The following is a 22,246-nucleotide window of genomic DNA, read 5'->3' on the forward strand; positions in this document are numbered from 1 at the left end:
CAGCGGTGGAACCGGAACGGGGCTCTTCGGAGGCTCTCCAGCTGATCGAAAAAAGCTGCAAACCTCAAACAAGTACAAAAAAAAAAAATTCGGCTTCGCTGTGAATTTGCTGAAAGACACTTTGAACAAGGCTGCGGGAAAAAACTACTGAAATAACCACTAAATTTGAGAAGGCAGGGCAAGAAATGGTTAATCAGTTAAAGGATAAATTCAAAAACTCTGAAACTTATGCTGAAAAAATAAGGATATTGTCGGTTCTTCCTGCTAGTTGGACAAACCCCCAAAATTTAAAAACAGAGTTTCAAGCTACCTTGCACATGTTTAAAGTAACAAAAAAACTAGTTGCTGAACAAGGAATCTTGTGCACTCCAAATCCCAAGAAAGGAAAGGCACTATCTCCTGAAACTGAAGACATTGTCAAAAACTTTATGAGCCCCCAGAGATTAGTCGTGAAATGGCTGGAAAAAAAGAATGCATAAGCGTGACAGCAAACGATGGAACTAGGTCTCTTGTGAAAAAGCGACTGATTCTTGGTGACCTGAAGGAAATCTATGACCTTTTAAAAACAAAGCATCCTGAAGTTAAAATAGGCTTCTCTAGATTTGCGTCACTGAGGCCACGCCACTGCGTGTTAGCAGGACCCCCTGGTACACATGCAGTTTGTGTGTGCATGGTACATCAGAACTTTAAGCTCATTTTTATGGGTGCTTGTCTTGGTAGCCTAAAGTTAGGCGAAGAAAAGAGATTTGAACATTACCGCATTTCATTACCGAAACAATGTGTGAAGTGCCTCTTGAAGACTGTCACATCGGCGCGTGCCAAAAAAGCCCTGGAATATCCAAAGTAGGAGAAGATTTTAAAAAAACTGCTGGCTGAGAACTTTATTTCTGAAATCACATACAAAAAGTGGGTAAAAATGAAAAGGCAGGAAGGTTTTCACTTGAGACCATGCATCAAAAACAGATGAATTTTTGGAACAACTATTGGACTCGATCCCAGAGTTGAGACACCACGATACGTTGTCAAGCAGCAGGCACAACACTATGAGAAAGTGAAAAATGGACTGAAAGAGAACGAAGTTCTGGTAGTGGCTGACTTCTCCGAGAACATGTCTTTTGTAATCCAAGATGCTATCCAGGGCGCCTATTGGAATAAAGAGCAAACCACCATTCATCCATTTGCCTGCTACTGGAGAAACCCTGAAACAAAAAAAGTGGAAACCCTTTTAATCTATTTTCATTTCAGATCACTTAAAACATGTTACGACTACAGTAAGCAAATTTCAAGAAGTTCTTATCAGTTTCTTAAAAAAAAAAATTCCCAAATTTTAACAAAATTTATTACTTTTCTGACGGTTGTACCGGTCAGTACAAAAATCGGTACAACATGCAAAAAGTTCTGAGGGATTATGATGACTACGGAGTCCATGCAGAATGGCACTTTTTTGCGACTTCTCACGGTAAGGGCCCCAGTGACGGGCTTGGTGGGACTTTGAAGAAAATGCCACAAGAGCAAGTCTGCAGCGGCCCTACAACAACCAAATACAAACCCCCGAAGACCTGTACAATTGGGCAAAAGATAGATTTGAGAAAATAACATGTGCCTATGTATCTAGCAAAGAAGTAAAAAAAATTGCAAAAGATTTCTATCTGCACCTAGTCTGGAAGGGAAAACGGTCCCATCATTGCTTCATTCCAAGGTCACAGGAGCAAATAGAAATGAAACTCCTCTCTTCGTCTGCAAGTGGACGCATCATCCAGCTCCGTGCAACCAGGTGGCCAGCTGAAATGGAAGAAGAGGGACTGGGAGAAGACGACATTGATGCTATGACAGGAATTGCTTCTCGCACAAGGTAAAAGATATGCACATTTGAGAATATTAGAAATGAAAATAATGCATCAAATTTAAATTTTTTTCTTCTTTCTTTTTAGGCTGCAAAGTAGTGCGGTGAAGAAAACAAGAAAAAAAAAATATCAACAGGCTGGGTCTCCAGAAATCGCCGTCAACCTAAGGCTGCAAGGTGCTGAAAAGAAAAGCGCAAGTCACAACAGCCCGAGTCACCAAAAATCGCCTCCCGAACCAGGGAAAGGTCATTTTGCTGTTGAATTGTTTAAAGATATATTAACACTTCAGATAACAACTACATATCTCTTGTTCCAGGTCAAGGCAAACCTAAAAGAAGCAACAAAAAAGTAAAGAGATGTAATTTTAATTAATTAAACATTTGGAAATCATCTTCAAGTTTTCTTTTCTCGAAAACATTATCAAAAAACCCTTTTTTTCCATCACACGAAAAGTTGAGGAGGGGATGGGGCTTAAGTTGAGTGCGGGGGGCAGCCAAAACCCTCCTGGGACAGCGTATTTACGAAGTTTGTGCAAGTTACTGAAGCGCCCCTCCACACTCTGTCAATTATTGTCCAAAAGAGGCGAAACCCCCCCCACCCAAATTTTTCACACTTTTTAGGCACACTATAAGGCACAAAATACTCTGTTTTCAAGTTTTTCAAAAATTTGGGAATCACAAAAAAATTTTTAAAGTTCAAAATTTGAACATTTAACAAAAAAATTTAAAAAATTCAAATCCAAAAAATGATAACAGTTTTGGATTTCTCGTTTCATTCTGAGCATTTTGAAAAAAAATTGTTCTAGCTCAAAAATTGCGGAAGATAGGCTTGTTTCCGCAAAACACTACACCAAAATGGTCAAAAAACCAAAAATAACGCCAAAAAATGCAAAAATGAAAATTTTCCAAAACCATTTTAGGGGAGTGTTATAGACATTTTTTGTGACCTCTGTGCAAAATTTCATCAAAATCGGAACATTGATTCCATCTCTGGGTTGAGTTGACATGTTTTAAAAATTTAAAAAAAAAGCATTAGAAAAATTTTGGAAAAAAAAAAAAATCAAAAGTGTAAGGTCACCCCGTAGGGGATTTCTGCTACTTATCACTTTCCGTTGAAATGGAAAACAGAGTCAGCTCACCTTATATTCCCTAACAAAGGGGAAATTTGGAGAAAGTCAAGTGGAACAATAGTCTGCATAAAGTGTATGTTACTCTGGTGTATTTTTTGGACTAAGCTTTTTTTTCCAAATTAAAATTTTAAAAATTAAGGGGGGGGTTAAGTTGAGTTGATTCTTTTACACTAGATTCAAAAAAACACAAGTTGAGTTATCTCCATTTTCCAATAAAATTTTAGACTGTAAAGGGGTTAAGTTGAGTTATACCCTTTTTCCAAGGGGATTTTCTCCTAAACTGTTTGGGAATTCAGTCAAATAATTTGGTGTAATGATGTAAACCATTATAAGGCAAAATAATGAGATAAAAACTCATTTGGGGATAAGTCGAGTTATTCCCTTCTTCCCTTCCTGGATCAACCCCCAAATTGAGTTTTTATTTTTTATTGTGCCTTAGAATGGTTTACATCATTATACCAAATTATTTGACTAAATTTCCCAAGCAGTTTAGGAGAAAACCCAAATGGAAAAAGGGTATAACTCAATTTAAACCCCCTTTTACAGTCTAAATTTCTTTGGGAAAAATGGAGATAACTCAACCTTAGTCTACATGAGTCCGTTTGACAAATTGGAAAAAGGGTATAACTCAACTTGTTTTTTTATGAATCTAGTGTAAAAAGAATAAACTAAATTTAAACCCCCCCTTAATTTTAAATTTCAATTTGGAAAAAAGAGCTAAGCCCAAAAAAATACACCAGAGCAACATACACTTTATGCAGACTATTTTTCCCCCGACTTGTCTCCAAATTCCACTTTGTTTAGGAAATATAAGGTGAGCTGACTCTGTTTTCCATTTCAACGGAAAGTGTAAGTCGCAGAAATCCTCTACGGAGTGACCTTACACTTTTGATTTTTTTCCAAAATTTTACTAATGCTTTTTGAAATTATTAACATCTGCAACTTCATTTGTTTTGTTTTATTTTTCCCCCTGCTAACATTTTTTTTTCTCCTGAAAAATGGCCAAAATTGAGTTATCCCCTTCTTCCGCTTCCTGAATCAAATACACCCTTAAAAATGGATGCTTGGCAGGCGCGGATCCAGTTGGACATGACGAGGGGATCGTCTAGATTAGTTCTCAAAGTTAACGCAACTGCAGTTAAACATGCTTATCGTTTTCCATTTTGACCAAGTCAATGATATAGTGAATTCGTGGGAGTCCTCCGGTAAACCCACGCGTAGGGTAAGATGCTCAGTGATGGCCAATGTAAGCGCACAGTTGCGCCTTTCATTCCTAGGTCTCTCGTGCGATGAACGGGTATTCCTTGGGGAAAAAATTCTCAAATATCATACAGTTTCCCCGTGATGGCCACTCTAGAGTTGGGATACTCCGTTTTCGTGGGTGACAGCTTTTGAACGCAGTTTGGACCATGGTTTGGACTGGTTTGCGCCGTGCTCGAAGAAATAGTTCACTGTATCACTGCAAAGCCGGTGGTAAGTTTCCTTGCCACAAATTTGGCAAGCCGTTTTGAATGCCAAAAATTGGCAAGCTTGGCACAGAAATACTTCTCAGCTTGCCAAAATTTGGCAAGCTTGGCTCGGAAATACTCCCTAGCTTGCCAAAATTTGGCAAGCTTGGCTCGGAAATACTCCCTAGCTTGCCAAAATTTGGCAAGCTTATGTAGATTGCCGACCAAAGCTTGCCAAATTTTGGCATTCAAAACGGCTTGCCAAATCTGTGGCAAGCAAACTTACCACTAGCTTTGCAGTGATCTCAGGAAACGTAACAGGAACTTGAATCCACTGTGCCCTAAAAATATGTTCGGCCAGTGAGTACTTAACACTGAGAAATAAAGTTCAAGTTGTTCCAAGATGGCGGACGGTGACCCCTCAGCTGGTGACAGGAAATAATTCTGAGTCTGTAATGGAAGTTTCGATGGGGAAAACGGTGCCAGTTTTATGCACCACATGCAAAAGATTAACCTATGAGAAGTGTGTGATACGCAAATCCGATTAGGATCACTGTGAAGGTCCTTAACAAGACTGGTGTGGAAGTAAGGGACGTTAAGGGCACGAAGCACGCACCTGTCACCTATTGAGTGAATTGAGAGGCAACTACTCCCCGCTTCAACCCGATTAAAAACTCCTTGGATGACACCTGGCTTCAGATATAGCCCACAAACAGAAATGATCCATGTTTGGTACCCCGATCCATGTTCGGCACTTTTCCCTAGCCTGCTCCCCAGCCCCCCACCCCCCCGTGCTGTGCGGGCGGGGATCGAAGCTATCCAGGAAAGTCGGGGGGGCCGGGGTGCCAGTTTTTGAGCGGGGATAGATCATTTTCGCCCCCTCGGATTGCGATGAAACTAGGTGGTGTTTGGAGTATTTGTTTGAGCAGGGAGTGACGTATTTTATTTCCTCCTCAGGCTTCACGGGGGTTGCAGCGTATGACCGAAACACAGCGACTGTGAAGGGTTTTTTAAGAGCTCTCCAAGGCGAACTAGGCCTTCCGCGAAATACAAAATGGTTATTCTCCCCCAAAAACCCACGTTATTCCAAAATGAAGCTGAAAAAAACTTTTTTTTTGGCAAGGGCCCCCTCCGAAAACCTTTTCTTTCAAAATTTCCTTGCCGAAAATTTGCTTCAAAATTGGGCTTGAAGGCAGTTTGAAAATTTTGAAATCAAAACTTTTGTTTCGGTTAAAAGGGCTTTTTAAAACACCCGATAAAATCAAAAAAGTACGAAACTTATCAAGCCCAAAAATATTTTTTTATTAAATAACTGAGAAAAAGCCCAGGGTCAAATCGAAAAAAAACTCGTGTGCAAAATTAACTATCTGTTAATTTCAGATTTTTTCAGTTGAACCTTTCAAAAGTTTAACTAAAATTTTTTTGGTTGATTTCCGTTGGGGGGCAGTGGTCTTTCACTTTTTTTGAGATTTTAACCCCGAAACGTTTTAAAATAATTTGAATGAGAGGCAAACCGGCCATTTGAAAAAAAATTTTTAAAACTTTTCAAAAAAAAAGACAGAATTAAGTTTTTTTTCATCAGTGGCAAAAATTGCGGGTTCACCGCCCTTGGGCGCCTTTTTTAATTTTTCCAGGAAAATGCCGAAAAGCGTTTGCCCAAAAAATCCCCCTTTTTTCAAATTGGGAAAAAAACTATTGCGTTTTTAAATTAAGAGGAAAAAACCATTTTTTCCCCAAAATTTAAAACCCGGGTTTTTTGGGGCTTTATGCCAAGCATTTTAGTTTAAAAAGTTAAAAGGCGAATGGCCCGGAAACCAAATTGCCCTTTTTGGGAATAAAAAAAAAACATCCTAAAATGCAAAACAAATATTTTTTTGGAAAATTTAAAAAAATTTTTTTTAAAATTCCCCCTTTTCCCGGAAAATTTTATTTTTTTCGTTAAACAGGGGGTTTCAAAATTCAAAAAGGGGGCCGTACTCCCCCTTAAAAGGGTTGAATATTAAATGCATTAACTAAATTTCACTCATATTACATTTCTTACACTTTTAACATTTTTGTCCCTCTTCTCAGTTTTTCTACATTCTCCACGCCCCGTCAGGCCACACAGTGGGCGGAAAGACCACTTTTGACGGGAAAAAGTCATTGCAACTGAATTACTTGCCCAAAAAAATCTTCATCCGTATTTTATGTTTTTGGGGGCGCTGATTCTAAATCTGATCATATTTTGAACTTTTCGGGGGGGGATCCGGAGATAATAGGGGGGGAGATTTTAAATTTAGAGCAATCCGCGCTTTAAATCCGTACTCTGGGTTTTGGGGGTCGCGATTCCAAATCTGGCCATGTCTTGAATTTTTCTGGGGCAGATCCAGTGATACAAGGGGGGGAAAATTTTTTTTGTCGAGCATACCGGGTCAAAACTTCCCATATCAGTTTTCAAGGGTCACGATCCTAAATCAGCCATGTTTTTGAACTTTGCAGGGGCAGATTCAGTGATCCAAGGTGGGGGACTTTTAAATTTTTTAAGGTTTTAAGGGGGGCATCAACATCATCCTGATTCTAAATCTGGGCCCTTTTTCGATTTTTCTATGGACGGATAGTATTAATTTACTGTATAGTTTACTAAATCAACAGCGTAGGCCCCCCATTGTGGCAACATTTTTATTGCGTTACTTCTTCTACTTCTAATACAAGGCAACGACACTTTCAGGCTAAGCTTTAGCAATGATCGACTCCGAACGCGTCTTGGTCCAGTTGTGTCGCCCCGATTCCGAATATATCCATATTTGCTGTCCTAAGTCGACAACACTGAAAAATCATTGTACAAGGGGGGGGGAGGGCGGAACTGGGAGTGAACGGGGGGGGGAGGGGAAAGGGAGGGGGCCCGGGGGCGGAAGGGGCATGCCCTGAGACGACCTATGCGATTGACATGCGTCGGGACCCGTTTTTTTGTACGCACGTTCACACAAATCGAGCCATAAACTTCGGAAGGGCAGCTATGGGCAGCTAATAGACTATTCTAGTCGTGGCTGAGTGAAGAACAAGAAGAATCACAAAAGACGCCATTTAGAGCATTTAAAGTGAAAATATTTGATGAAATATGTTGCATTTACTAGAAAATATTTGAATGAACTTCTACCAAGCAAGGGGACTTAAACATTTGAAGTAAAAGTGCAAAAAAGTACACTTTTGTGATTCTTCTTGTTCTTCACTCAGCCACGACTAGAATAGTCTATTCTTTTTCCCTCCGAAAGAGCACTCTTTGCGGCCCCAAATGAACCTAGAGCGAGCGCGGGGCAAGTTGAGGCTTTTTATGCCGCCCAAGGGAACTTTGGAATTTTGTGTTTTTGTGACATGCAATTTCAAACGGCCGTAGTTTTGTCAAATATACTCGAAATTACAATTCGAGGACAGTTTTGGAATCCTCGTGAATTGCTCTTTCTTAAAACATCTGGGTTGAAAAATTAGATCTAAAACTGACTCAGTAAACGCAGCGATTTATGCGCTTTTTGTTGCGTTATTTCTTAGCGAACAGATACATGCGACTTTCAAGCCTTCTATGAGAAAAACGAAAAGGCGCATGAGAAAAACAAAGGCAGATTTGGATTCGGCACACTTTTTTTGAGCTAGGAAAGTACATTTATTGGAATCTACATAATGGTTGCGGAACCCGACTTTTTCCCGTCAAAAGTGGTCTTTCCGCCCACTGTGGGCCAGCTGCAGAGGTGCGCTACTTCAGATCCACTTCTCCTTCTGGACATTGTTTAATCTCCAGTATTTTACTACAAATCACATCTTTGCCTACCTCATTCAAGTGGATGCCAGCGCTAGTGTAATAGCATTTATCTAATCCTTCATTGACTTCTAAGTTATCCTCCCTGGAAAGGGCGACTTGGCTTTCATTTGACTAATCTGTTCTCTAGTATGTTCATTATAGATATCTACATATGAGCTCAGACTTTCATTATCCTATCGATGTGGCACTGTCACTATCACCACAGTGGTATGGAGGGAGTGCGATATGACCTTCTGTCTGGCTTCATTATTGAAATTCAATGTTATTGATTGATCTTGTTGCTCAAGGTCATTTGTTCCACTCGTATATTCTAAGTAATCACTTAGGGCAAGATATGCGTCACATGCTTGTTTCAATTTCTAGTGATCTAGGTAACGTTTAACGCGTATACGTTTTGAAAATTGCAGCATTCATTGAGTACACTCAATGTTATGGGATTTTTTTCGTCCTATGAATGATGCAATTTTCAGCACATCGGACGGCGATGCAATTGTGTGTCCGCCAGGCGGGACTGTCTAATGAAAGTTGTATTTGCATCAGGCGTTGGACACACTGCAAGAAAAAGTGTGGATAGTACAACAAAAGTACAACAAAAACTGTACAATAAAAGTACAACAGGGATTGTTGGCTGAGCGATAGCGAAGCCTGTTACTCATTGGCTGAGGGATAGCGAAGCCTGTTACTCAGGTGGGGTTGAAAAATTTTTCCTGTCTGTGTGCGTGTGTGCGTGTGCGCGTGTGTGCGTGTGTGTCCGCACTACTCCTCCTGAACGGCTCGGCCGATCTCGATGAGATTTTGCACACTTTTTGGGTATGTCCTTGGCTCGGCACACGCAAAATTTCACTATCCTAGCTCAACTGGTTCAGTTTTTAAAGCCGAAAAACACATGAAAAACGGCGAAAAATCGAGTTTTCTGCAAGCAGATCACTTCTGCCGTGAAAAAAGGGGGTCTGGGGGCGGAGCCCCCCAGCCCCAGAAAGTTACAAGGGTCAAGATCGTGTTATCTGGAGATGAAGCAACTCTATCTAGAATAAAGGGGGGTCTGGCCCCAGAATGAAAACAAGTTCGAAGTGAACGACGACGGACAAGCCATTGACTGCCGAAGGCAGGCTAGCGCCGCAGGCCAAGGTAGGTACGCCAGGCGCGGATTGGAGGAACAGGCAGCGAGACATCGCGAAGCCTGTTACAAGACGCGGTCTGGCGTAAACCTACCTTGTAGAAAGTACAACGAGAATTGTACAAACCACAACGAGCCCTGGACTGCACAGCACTCGTCATGTCGGTTCCATTGTACTTTGTACAACAATTGTTGTACTCGAAAAGTACACTAAATTCCTGATAAAAAATTTGCCAGAAATTTGTGTACTTTTGTTGTGGTTATTTCCTGCAGTGCAACATGTGCCGCCATGCGGGATTAAAAGTCTACCACCGCCGGATATGCTTAAAATTGCATCATCCACGGGACAAAAGAGGTCCAATGTGTCGAAGTGTGTGTATTAACGAATCGGCGGATAAGAACAGGATATTTTACGAATCCCTGGACCGGAAGTCCAAGAACAAAAGTAAGAACCAAAGCGGCTTCTGCGCATGCGCAGACGCTGCCGGAGGGGGGACCTCTACGTATGCGCAGGCGCCGTTGTGGATCTTACTTTTCTTCTTGGACTTCCGGTCCAGGGATTCGTTAAAATACCCTATTCCAAGTAAGAGCTAACACCGCTGTTGCACGTGCTGTGACGTCCCCCCTCCACTGTGAGGCAGCGTCTGCGCATGCCCAAGAGCGGTTATAGTTCGTACATTTGTTCCTAGACTTCCGGTGCAGGGATTCGTTGAAACCATATTCGGAAAAGAATGCCGAAGTGTGGTACTTGGCAGTGAGGAGTACGCCGCAGGGAGTAGGGGCCGGGTTGTGGTTTCAACGAGATACTAGGGTAGTGTTACGAATCTTTAGACTCGTCTTTAGACCGGAAGTTGCGGGAAACAGTTAAACCCATCCGAAACTTGCGTCTGCTCAAACGGAGAAGTGGCTTTAGGTCTTGCTTCAGATCTATTATCTGATCAGTCAGATTCAGCGTACACGTTACGTTTACTTTATGAATTTGTAAGGTTCTAAACAATGACTCGTTAAAGTTGGGATATGTTTAATGTCCGTTTCCTTTTAAATGTGATGTCACATTTGTTTGACTGTTGACCCTCGTTCTTACGACTGCACGCTCAATTCCTTCCGAACCTTTCTTTCATGCTACGATGATTTGACATTGTAAGGTATGCCTAAATTTGCACACACGCAATGTGCACAAATGTCCACATCATGTATGCCTGATTTCATCGTATTACGCATGATGCAGCGTAAAGTACAACGAATTTTGACGTATTGCGTATGTTCTTATTTCGACATACGTTACGCATATCTTGTCATCACTAGATTCTGAGGTTGCAAACGGTTGTCTTCAATAGATTGTGCGCGCCACAGCGACGACTGTTTTGAACTTCGTCCAGGCCTACGCTTGTGACCAATCAGGGTTCAGCTTTTGATAGTTAACCGTAACCGCTGCTGGACGTTTCGATTACTTTTATGCTCCACACGTGTCCCGCCGTGCCACACGGCGGTGACTGAAAGGGTCTATTGAAAATGATACGGTTCACTCCTCATCATTGCGACGTGTCACATTCACCAAATTACGGTGTATTCGTGTTCTTAAATTCACGTAGTGAGCGTTAGGTAGCCCCTTCTTGGGAAGCCCCCCTCCCCTCTAAATTGCAGCGTAGGGTATTTCAAGAGACCGAAGTAGAAGAAATAAAGTATATTACCTACTTGACCGCGCATTGCGAAGCGGTTACAGTTCTCAGTATTGTTCGTTTACTTCCGGTCCAGGGATTCGTTAAAGGTTACTGTAAAGTGACAAAATGTGAAATATCATTTTCAAAACAGATTGTGGCATATGTTTTAATTAAGGTTTCAGGTTCTTACAAAGCAAACCCAGTGAGGACTCAACCCCATTTTTTGAGTTAGGAAGTTTCGTAACAAATTTAGTCGTTTACCTAATAATCTCCTTGCGAAAGAACCAAAGTTGTCAAGACTTGACGTTTTACAAGTTCTTTAGTGATTTGCCTATCTCGTAGCAAAGTCCGGATTTCCAAAATTCCAACATGAACAGGAATTTCTTCTAAAACAAAACACCAAAAAATCCAAAATTTTACCTTTACGAACAAATTCAAACGCATTTCCCAAACAGAAATTACAGCTTATCTATCATATATTGTAAATCCGGCTTTCAGTTAGTTTGCATGTCCATTGGCCTAAAATAAAAAATCACATCCGTAACTTTTTGGTTCATCGCGGAAATTTCAGTAAAGACCTAATAACCTCTAAACCCTAATAACCTTTGGAACTAATGGCGCTTTCCGATCCAGTCTGCGGCTGTAGGGTTTTCATAGAAAGCAAAAATCAAAAAACCCAAAGCGCTGCGAACGGTTACTTTGGAAGATAGTTTCTTCCGGTCCAGGATTCGCTTAACTACCCATTTGCTTCTCTTAGATGGTCTGATTGAATCAAGCGGATCATCGCGAAGACTGTTACGCGAGACCTGTTGTAGCGTATACGTGCGACGTACGCCGACCTTAGTATCGCACTGGTAGCCAACGAATGTGACGTCACATTTGTTTGAACGTGAAACTTGACACGTTTGTTTGAAGTTTGATCCACGTTCCAAGGAATGTGACACCCTATGTCACGTTCCAACGAATGTGACATCGTTTTCAAAACGTGACGAAATTCACATTGGTTGGCTACGAGTGGCTCATAAGCATCTTCTCTCGGCAACGTTTGTCCGATATTGTTCAGTATTCTCAAGCATTTATATTTTGGGGGACACTGTCAAGAATCTTGGGCCTTAATGTTATGTTTCTATTTTTCAACGACTGTCCTTATGGATAGCATGTTCGTCATACGGATTTATGTTCTTTCAGAGTTGGACACTTTATAACTTCCTTTGCGGACGTCACTTTGATTTTGTGGAGCATATCAGTTTACATGATGGATCAGGCTCAAGCACCACCGGCAATACAGGTAAGAGCCCTTATAGTTGATACTGCAAATCAGGCGGCAAGTTTTGGTCGCCTCGAACTTGGCTGTGAGTGCCGAAATTTGGCAACCCCTGATCTGAAATCTTCATAGTTCGTCTATATTCGGCGCTTCAGCCGCCTGTAAAGGAGGGTGCACTGATAAAACGAAGGCATAAAAATTACGTCCTTTAGGGCATTAATACTCTTTTACGCCCTTCCCAAGGGCATAAATCGTTTTATGCCCTTGGGAAGGGCGTAAATGGTATAGGAATTTCAAGCAAAATGCCCTTCCCAAAGGCATTAACGAATTATGCCCTTTGAGGGCGTAAATCGTTTACGCCCTTAAAGGGCACAATTTTAATGCCTTTGTTCTACCAGTGTGGGGCATTTCGTAACAAACACCAATATTTAAGGAATGCGGGCTTCGAAAGGAAATGTGAGTGCGCACAATCTTTTATTTTTATGATCTTATGGATTTGCTACCGACACGGTCGTCACCGGAGCACTTAAGTGTCTTTAAAAGAAGGTGAAACTGCCCCACCATTAAAATCGGCCTGCACTCAAATTTCTAAGTCACGGGCAGTTTCCGTCTGAGTTTCTCTAGTAACCGATCTATCCCACACACTCGTTTCATCTTTTAGCATCATGTACGCATTTCAGCATGATTTTTGTTCGCGCATTTACAACACACGGTCAAAAACTGCTCCTGGTTTTCACAGAGCTTCAGTAAATGCATTTCTGATTTCTGGGGAGTCCCTGAGAAAAACAGGTTTGTGCCGTGCACACTAGATGATCACTGTACATTTTATGCAGGAAGATGCACAAAATGTTCAGTGATGCATAATATTATACATAACATATGGACGTTTCTGCGCATGCATTACTTTGCATAAAAATGCATCATTATGCATTTAAAAAGTCCATAAGAATTTAGTGTGTACAAATTTTGTACGAGACATCACAGTTTTTTGTGCACACGAACTTTTCGTACAAATTTGTACGCGCTTTTACGCATAAACGGGCGCAATTTGTGCAGATTTTAGTAAAAAAAATTTGTACGAAAAATTTGTGTGCACCAAAAGTTCTGACGCCTCGTACTAAATTGCAAATTAATATTTGGTGTGTGCAGAGGAAGAGTATCATTGTCGGCTTTCCTCTTCGCAGGGGCAGACGTGTGTGGCGTGCGGCGCTGCGGCCGTGCTGGCGTGCCCTACTTGCGGCGACGAGTTCTACTGCTCGCAGGACCACATCAAGTCGCCGTACAACTCTGAGAAGCACGACGTGGTCTGCGCCTGGAACGTGCGCCAGCGACAGGCCGAGCAGGAGCGCGTTGGCCGCCAGGAGCAGCAGCAAGCCGCCGGGCCGGCTGTCGTCCAGGTAACACATCAATTGGGGGTCACGTTTTAGAAAAATGCCTATTCTAAAATGTTAGGTTTGAACAAGTAGCCAAAGCAGCTTTGAGACTTCTAAATATGATCCCTTGAATACGTTTTGCAGCACAGCACACTGATAAAAATTTTGTTGCAACTTACCAACACATTTATTGCTAATTTGTTTAGTGACAAGATTTTCACAACGACAAACTTGTAATAACACATCAACAGTCCACCGTCGAAAACAAGTTGATGACTACGTACAAATGTTATTAGTCATCGACAAGTATTGTGAGTCTGTACAGATTTTGTTATGTCTGCGACAAGTATTCATTGAGTACTTTTGTCGCCAACTTTATTATTCATGGTTCTACTTGAAATAATAGTAATTTCCCTACGACTAAGAAGAATGAAATAGATGATTATTCATAATATACTTAAATTGAGCCGATAATGGCAAAAGATGTTGTTTCCACATACATTGTATTGTTAATGGTGATAACAAGAATTTTGTTCTTCAACGACAAAGTGTCGCTATAGCTGGCCGATAGGTGGCGTTGTGGTCGTTGCTCAGACATCCTCGTGTTTCAGGTGACCAAGGAACGTTGAGGGAAGACCCATACCGAATTTGAAATCGATTCACTCATTCATGGATTTGTAGCGGCCCGGCAAGCAAAATGCCCCTCAAATGATTCGTGACCCACAGTTAAATTTTAACCTTGGTTGTGGTCCTACCTCAGTGTTGTCCCAGGCCATGCGGTGTTTTCAGCACCCCGTTCGAAGTGGAAATAACTTCAGCCTAATTTGGACACCAAAATTCATTAATTCGCTGAAATTCTTCAAAATGTATCGGAATTTCATTGAAATTCATCGAGATTTGACGGAAATTCATCAAATTTGGTTCATCAAATTTTGACCGAAATCCATCGAATTTTGACCGAAATTCACCGAATTTTGACCGAAATTCGACTTAAATTCATCGAATTTTGACCGGAATTCGACTGAAATTCATCGATTTTTGACCGAAATCCGACTGAAATTCATCGAAATTTGACTGTAATTCATTGGATTTGTACACCGAAATTCACAGTGATTTCCGCGTGCCGCGTCCCGTGCGTCAAAGTTTTTCTGCTTGTTTTCTCGCAGGACTCGCCGCTGCTGGCGCTGGGTGACAACTTGCTGGTCCACCTGTGCGGCTTCCTGCGCGCCGACGACCTGGTGCGTCTGGGACAGGTGTGCCGCGCGCTGCGCTCCGTGTGCAGGGACGCGCGCGCCTGGGCGAGCGTGCACTTCTGCGCGAGCAGCACGAGCTACAGCTCGCGCTCCGAAGGCACTCGCCTCTTCCAGTACGGCGTGCTCAAGATCGCGCCTGCACTGCACACCATGGAAGTACCCTACAGGTGGCCAGCCGTCAACCTGTTGCGCTACACCAACAAAGTCAAGGCGAGTTGAAGTCATCCGCAACTCGATCCACACTGTCATGCACTGAGAAAACCTTACAAACTATTGTGGACCTTACAAAGGAAAGTAGTTTGTATAACAAAGTATTTTGAGCATACATAAGCTTACAAAGAAAATACTTCGTAATTTACGAACCATTTCTTCGTATAACAAAGTATTTAAGTTTGTTATACGTATGCTCAAAATACTTCGTAAGGTTTTGAGAGTGTGGGACTTTTTTTATTTCTCCCATAAATGATGCATTTTGAAGCACGTCCGTCGGTGGTGCAGTTCAGATTTTGTGCCATCCGCACTCTAAAAGCCTACGAAGCATTTGCTTCATAACTGCAAAGAAAATGAAGGCAGTGTAGAATCGCCTCGTATTTTGAAGAAATGCTTCGTATTACGAAGGATTTTGCTTCATAATCCGAAGCATTTCTTCGTAGATTGTGCAATGCCTTTATTTTCTTCGCAATACAAAGCGATCCTTTGTCTAGCTTTCACTGTGCAGGTGATACGAGTTTTAAAATGAAATAGCTCATTGCTAAAGGCATTGGACAATTTGCGTTACCCATGGGGGGACAAAATTGTATCACCCACCGAAGGATGTGTTTGAAATTGCGTCGTTCATGGGATTGTCTCATGACATTTCATCCACGAAGCGGAAGATTGGGATAACTTCGTTTGGCCCATTTTTTCAGGGGAAGCAAAGAACTGTTACCCGAGCGAGAACTCATTCTAAACGAATGGATGTTTAGGTGATCATAAGTTCAAGAAGCACAAGTGAAATTTTCAGATAAACATCAGAAGTGGAACTATAGTCAACACAAAGTGTTAGTTACCGTGGTGTTGTTTTTTGACTTGGGTCTTTTATCCTTTTCAGTTCTTAAGATGAAGGAGGGTTAAGTTGACTTGATTCTTTTTACAATAGATGCTTAGAAATACAAGTTACCTCCTATGGACAATGTGTTAAGTCATGTCGATTTCGGTTGAGTTGTTTCTATTTTCCCTTCGATTGAGAGTGTAAAAGGGGGGATCAAGTTGAGTTATATCTTTTTTTCCAAGTCTATTTTCTTACTTGCTAGGAATACAGCCAAATAATTTGGTACAATGGTGGAAACCATTCTAAGGCACAATAACAGAATAAAAACTCAAATTGGAGATAAGTCGAATGATCCCCTTCTTCCGCTTCCTGGATCAATTTGGTGTGGGTGGGCGTTCTTGCAATTCACTTCAAAATAGTAAATTCTGGTTTAGGTCGCAATGAAACGATATGAAATAGGAAGATGAAGCTTTAATCATGTGCAATGGTGGTCGCTTTGTCTGCTCAGGTTTTCGAGCTTCAGTACGAATGTGCGTCGGGCGAGATGGTTGAAGATTGGGACAAGAAGCGCCTGTTCCACACCCTCCGCCACTACAGCCAAAGCCTGGAAGTGGTGAAGCTCGACTGCTTGCACGAGATGGACACTCTCCGTCTCATAGACCAGATGCCAAACGGTAAGCTCCCTTGCACCTAACTGCATTATTTCAACGGTCCGCCTGCCACTGGGAGCGAAAGAGTCACACCCTTCGCTCTGTCTGTGACGCACTCATCGTCGCCGAATTTTGGGTGACGAGTTAGAGGTGACTAAACTACACTGCGAACCCAACTGGCTACTCAGCACACATTTACCAATGAGCATTTGCAAGTACACACTTACACACGCATACTTGGCCGAGTACACTCTAAATATGGGGTGCCCAGCAACTGGGCGCCTTTGTCGCCCGCCCCACTTTTTAGGGTGCCAAATCGAGAGGTCCTATTCAAAAGATCTTATCTGCGCGTTCCCCCCAAGACAATCTTATCTTAAACGCATGTGAATTTTACTCAGTTTGATCATTTAATACAGCTACAAATCAAAATCATTTGTGATAAAATTCACTGAAATGTGGAGATGAAAGATCAAAGAAACCAAAAGTACATGTAAAAATATATTCCGCTTACTCTCGTACGTGTCCCAAACTGGTCAAACTGGGTGAAATCCGCATGCGTTTAAGATAAGATTGTCTTGGGGGCAACGCGCAGATAAGATCTTAGGACCCCTCGAAATGTCGCCCAGTCTCGGGCTGGACAAATCATACAGTAACCGGCCCTGTCCCATGGTAGAGCATGCCCAGGTGTCTAGATCCTGGGCGACCAAGGTGCCTAGATTCTGGGCACCTTCGGCACCTCAGTCGCTGCTGAGCCATGGGTGAAGGCAGGTTTCTTAATGGTTTCTCCACCCCGAGACTGGGTGACAAAGGTGCCCAGGAATTGGGCGACATTTGGCACCCTAAAAAGTGGGGCGGGCGACAAAGGCGCCCAGTTTCTGGGCACCCCATATTTAGAGTGTACGCACTGACGCTTACGCAGTCACAAACGCATGCTTGGCGCCTTATAACTCCATGGTAAGCATTGGCATTTTGAAGTGTGTCCTTAGCCAAGTACGCATTTGTAAGTATGTACCTGCAAGCGTAAGCAGACAGTTAGGCTTGTAATGTATGGGCAGTCAAACACTCATCGCCTAAATTTGGGTGACGCTGTCGGCCAAACGTTGTAATCTCTAAAGTATCTCTCCCCCCTCTCCCGACCTTGACGACACAGGGGTCAACATGGTGGACCCCAAAAGGACGTCATCGTGAACCTCACAACCTGCACTCTTAAATCCTTACGAAGTATTTTAAGCATACAGATAGATAACAAACTAATATACGTTGTTATACGAAGAAATAATTTGTAAATTACGAAGTATTTTCTTTGTAAGCTTATGTATGCTCAAAATACTTTGTTATTCAAACTTCTTTTCTTTGTAAGGTCCAAAACAGTTTGTAAGGTTTTCTCAGTGTGGCCAACAGCGTCGGCGAAACGCATGTTACCAAATTTCTAGTGATGAATTTTTAGCTACTCAAAATTTGTCAACTAAGTTGGACTACCCAATTAAAGGGCGATGGTGTGACTCGTTCATTTTCAGTGCTTTTTCTGGTTTGGCTATCATATTGGCGTGTAGAAGCTTAGAAGGGGTTCACACTTCATTCCTTTGTACAATTTTATTTTATTGTCACACAAATTTGCAGTTACGTCCTTTTCGTATGAGTTTGTATGCAATTTTCGACGAATTTTTGCGATATTGCGTACCATTTGGCATGATATAGACCGCATACTCTAAATCGTGTCAGGTCAAATACAAAATTGTACGAAACATTTTGTGCGACGGTTCTTCATTCATCCTTCCCTTTTGCAGTGCGTGAGCTCTACATCGAGGGCAAGCTGGTGAAGGCGTACGCGGGATGCACCAAGGTGGTCAAGTCTTTGGGCCTGGGCAACACGGTGAGCAAAGAGGTGGCCGTGGACTTCGTTCGCGCCAACCGCAGCACGTTGCAGTCCTTCACCGTGTCGGAGTACAAGAATCGCTGGGCGTATTGTGATGAAAGGTCGCCACTGTGGAAGGAGCTCAAGAAGTGCAATGGTAAGTCAGGATGAACGTCTGGGTCTACTGCAAGCTCTGACACTCTGCTAAGCCCACGGTGTTTTTGCTTCATTACTACAAGGTAGGTTTACGCCAGACCGCGTCTTGTCGTAACAGGCTTCGCGATGTCTCGCGGCCTGATCCTCCAATCCGCGCCTGGCGTACCTACCTTGGCCTGCGGCGCTAGCCTGCCTTCGGCAGGCATTGGCTTGTCCATCGTCGGTTACTTCTTACGTGTTGCATGCTGTGGGGCTCCGCCCCCCAGACCCCCCTTAATTCTAGAAAGAGTTGCTTAATCTACAGATAACACGATCTTGACCCTTGTAACTTTTTAACTTGTCGAGGCTGGGTTCTTTAAGACAGAGGTGATCTACCTGCAAAAAAAACTCGATTTTTCGCCGTTTTTAGGTGTTTTTCGGCTATGAAAACTGAACCGGTTGAGCTAGGACAGTGAAATTTCGCGTGTGCCGAGCCAAGAACATACCTAATAAGCCTGCAAAACCTCAGCCAGATCGGCCGAGCCTTTCAGGAGGAGTAGTGTACACACACACACACACGGACACACAGACAGACAGACAGACAGACAAAACTTTTCAACCGCACTGGAGTAACGGGCTTCGCTATCGCTCAGCCAATGAAGAATATAAGGCATTGTGCAATTGCATCGTATTGTGCAGAAGTGTCTCGTATTTCAAAGGATTTTGCTCCAAAATACGAAGCATTTCATCGTGGAATTCTACAATGCTTTAATTTTTTTCGTATTACCTTAAAGCGATTCTTCATTGCGATTTTGGAAATACAAGAGTTAACATGGTTGGCTCATGAGAGTCAACCTGGTTAGCTCATTGCAAGAGTTTACTTGTAGGGTTGCACTCGCGTAACAGTCGGGTCATTTCGTCCGAAATATTTATAATGCGTTTCAACAGAAATTCTCCTTATACCTATTTTCAAGATGATTTAAGCTCTTTTTAGCTAAATTCTGATAATTATGAGGCGTTAGAGTCGGGTTACAGCTTTTGAGAGTGCACACCCCCTCGGTTTACCTGGTTGACTCATTGTTAGTATCGACCTTACTGACGCTTGTATCGGCTACCGTGAACGTAGCTTGAGGCAGCAGCGGTGACATGAGACACTTGATACTTATCTTAATCAGTACGTCATAACTTTTCCTGTTTGACTGCATGTCCATGTATCAAGTAAATAATGCTCATTAGTCTTTCCAAGTGAGAAACATGAGGTTTCAACTTTGTCTCACTCAGGTTACCCCATTTTCAGATAATTGTAAAGACCTCAGACTTTTATTCCGGACTTCAAATTGCAGGTTTGGTGAAAATGTCTCTGATGCCACCATTAAGCATTATCAACTCCTTCCCTCATCTGCGATCGTTCAGCATGAAGGATTTCGGCGATGAAAATCATGCCAAGATTAAGAGGGCCTTCACATCGTCACCTGTTATAAGGAACCTGACAACTTTAAATCTGCAGATGGGCTACCATGGTCACAGAGGGCTATTGAAGGTAACTGCCACATTGTAAAACCGAGTTGTCATGTGACGAGTAACTAATTATTTCGTATCATTGCTGTTGTGTAGGTTGTAGGCACTAGCTGTGTCGCGCTGCGCGAGCTGGCTATCCTATTTCGCAGCTCTGGACGTATGAACTTCGTCACCGTGCATGTGGACGTCCCTCGAGACTTGCACGTGATCTTGGGTGGGTTGGCCAACCTGGAGACGCTGACGCTGTCCGTGGCGAGGGTTCCCAGCATGGTACTCGATGGCATAGCTCAGGGCGCGCTGCCCAAACTAACTCACCTCAGGCTTAACTCATGCGGCGTAAGTATAATTCCAAATCTGTGTGAGACAGTCTCACAGTATTTAGTGCGAACCACTATATCTCACGCTTACAAGCGTGCTGACCCCTGAGCTAAGCTTGTCTCACACTAGCAGGCGTGGGTCAACCGTGGTTCACGCTTGTAAGAGTGGGACATAGTGGTTCGCACTAAATAGTGCGAGACTGTCTCTTACTAGGCTTTGCAGTGAACCGTGTTTCTATATGGACCCTGGAGAAAAAAATACTGCCAGCAACCATCATCAGCGCTGTTAGGCCTCTTAAATGCACCCGCTGCAATCTTCACAGACTAATTTACTTCACTAAATTTTGATGGGATTCCGCGAGGAGATTTCACTAGATTTTGAAGGTATTTCACTCAAGATTTCGGTCAATCAAGTGATCACAGGATTTCGCGAGTGCACTCTCAGCAAGTTACTGACTTTTTGCTCATTTTATCAGTTCTTACGCAAGTAACGTATGCAACCATTATACGTACTTTTCCTTTTTTAAATAGCTGCGTACTTAAGGAATATTAAATAATGTACTGACAACACTGGTAGCCAACGAATGTGACGTCTTATTCGTTGAAATGTGAATTTTGTCACGTACGTTCTGAATATGACGTCACAATCATTTGTGTGTGACTCGGCCGTTTAAGTAGGGTAGTGTCTCATTCGTTTCAACGTGGATCAACATTCAAACGGATGTGACCTAGCATTCAAACGAACGTGACAAAATTCACATACGAACGCATACGACGTCACATTTGATCTAGGAAGCGGAAGAAGGGGTTAAGTCGAGTTGATTCAGTTATCTCTTATCAGTCTATAAAGTAAACATGAGCGGAAATTTGGTCCCAAAATAAGTATGGTGAGACAAGTCCCATCCTCTTGCATCTGTTTTTAGATGACATTCCAGAAAATGTTCTCCCACCTGCAAGGTTTAGGCCTTGCAAGGTGCACGGTTTCATCTCGACTTGTACCCTTCTTCCGCTTCCTGGATCATTTGTCGGCGACCAGTGAATTACGTTTTGTACATAATGTTTCAAAGGAAATTGGTCATACTTACTTGGAAAATACTAAGTACTATAGTTGCTCTTACGAATACGTAATTAATGAGAAAAGAGGCAGTAATGTGCTAAGAGTGTGGTTGCCCCCTCGTTTTCCACCCTAACATCTCTGCAGGTGACGCCGCAGGGCCGCGAGGCGCTGGCCAGGCTGCGAGAGCAACGCAGCACCCTGCAGCTGGACGCCAAGGTCAGCAAGGCGTACACGGAACATGACACGTGCTGGGACTGGCTGCCCGAGCGCTGCCAGGAGGCCATGTGCCGCGCCCGCTCGGAGTGCGACGAGGAGGACCCTGTCCCCGACCCGGATTCGGATGACGGAGACTCCGGCGACGTTGACTCCGACGGAGGCTGCGGCGGTGGATTCCCGGACTCCACGCATTTCGATGACTTCGCTTGCATGCTTTCCGACTCGGATTAGGGTTGCCGATTTGGATTCCGGCTCGGACTGGTCTTTGTATCAATCGATGCGTTTCGTCTTTAATGTTGTGTCCTAACTGAGAATACCATTCATTCACGCTACGATTGTTGTATAAGGCGCACTGCGCAGTTCATATGGTGACGGTAATTTTTATTTTCTTTGATTTTCTGAAAAGTTGACTTGCAAGATCATCGAGTAGTTCTGCACGATGTTTCATCTTATTTATCTGCTTATTAGTTGACAATGTAACTTCTGTCGTCCTGAAAACTAGTTACACATTTACTGTGTTCTGTCATGATCAATAAAAAAAATTCCAAAAATTTATACCGAAACTAAGTGCTTGACACAAACCCCA

General features: G+C 42.7%; 1 protein-coding gene across 7 annotated transcripts; it reads left to right on the forward strand.

The window, feature by feature from the left end:
• Nucleotides 1–9,638: 9,638 nt before the first annotated feature.
• On the forward strand, nt 9,639–22,215 carry LOC117652816. Of its 7 annotated transcripts, none has more exons than XM_034397943.1 (9): nt 9,639–9,701; nt 12,181–12,280; nt 13,441–13,653; nt 14,796–15,092; nt 16,421–16,586; nt 18,350–18,574; nt 19,896–20,092; nt 20,167–20,406; nt 21,589–22,215. In XM_034397943.1, exons 1-9 carry the CDS (start codon nt 9,652–9,654, stop codon nt 21,889–21,891), a joined length of 1,791 nt encoding a protein of 596 aa, XP_034253834.1. In that variant the 5' UTR covers nt 9,639–9,651; the 3' UTR covers nt 21,892–22,215. The 7 variants fall into 7 exon arrangements, with proteins under 7 accessions (XP_034253834.1, XP_034253839.1, XP_034253836.1 ...); XM_034397948.1 differs by lacking the exon at nt 9,639–9,701 and adding an exon at nt 10,012–10,142; XM_034397945.1 differs by lacking the exon at nt 9,639–9,701 and adding an exon at nt 10,193–10,312.
• The last annotated feature ends 31 nt before the right edge of the window (nt 22,216–22,246 follow it).

This window comes from Thrips palmi, unplaced genomic scaffold, assembly GCF_012932325.1.
Source record: "Thrips palmi isolate BJ-2018 unplaced genomic scaffold, TpBJ-2018v1 HiC_scaffold_7, whole genome shotgun sequence".
In the NCBI taxonomy this organism is placed as follows: Eukaryota; Metazoa; Arthropoda; class Insecta; order Thysanoptera; family Thripidae; genus Thrips; species Thrips palmi.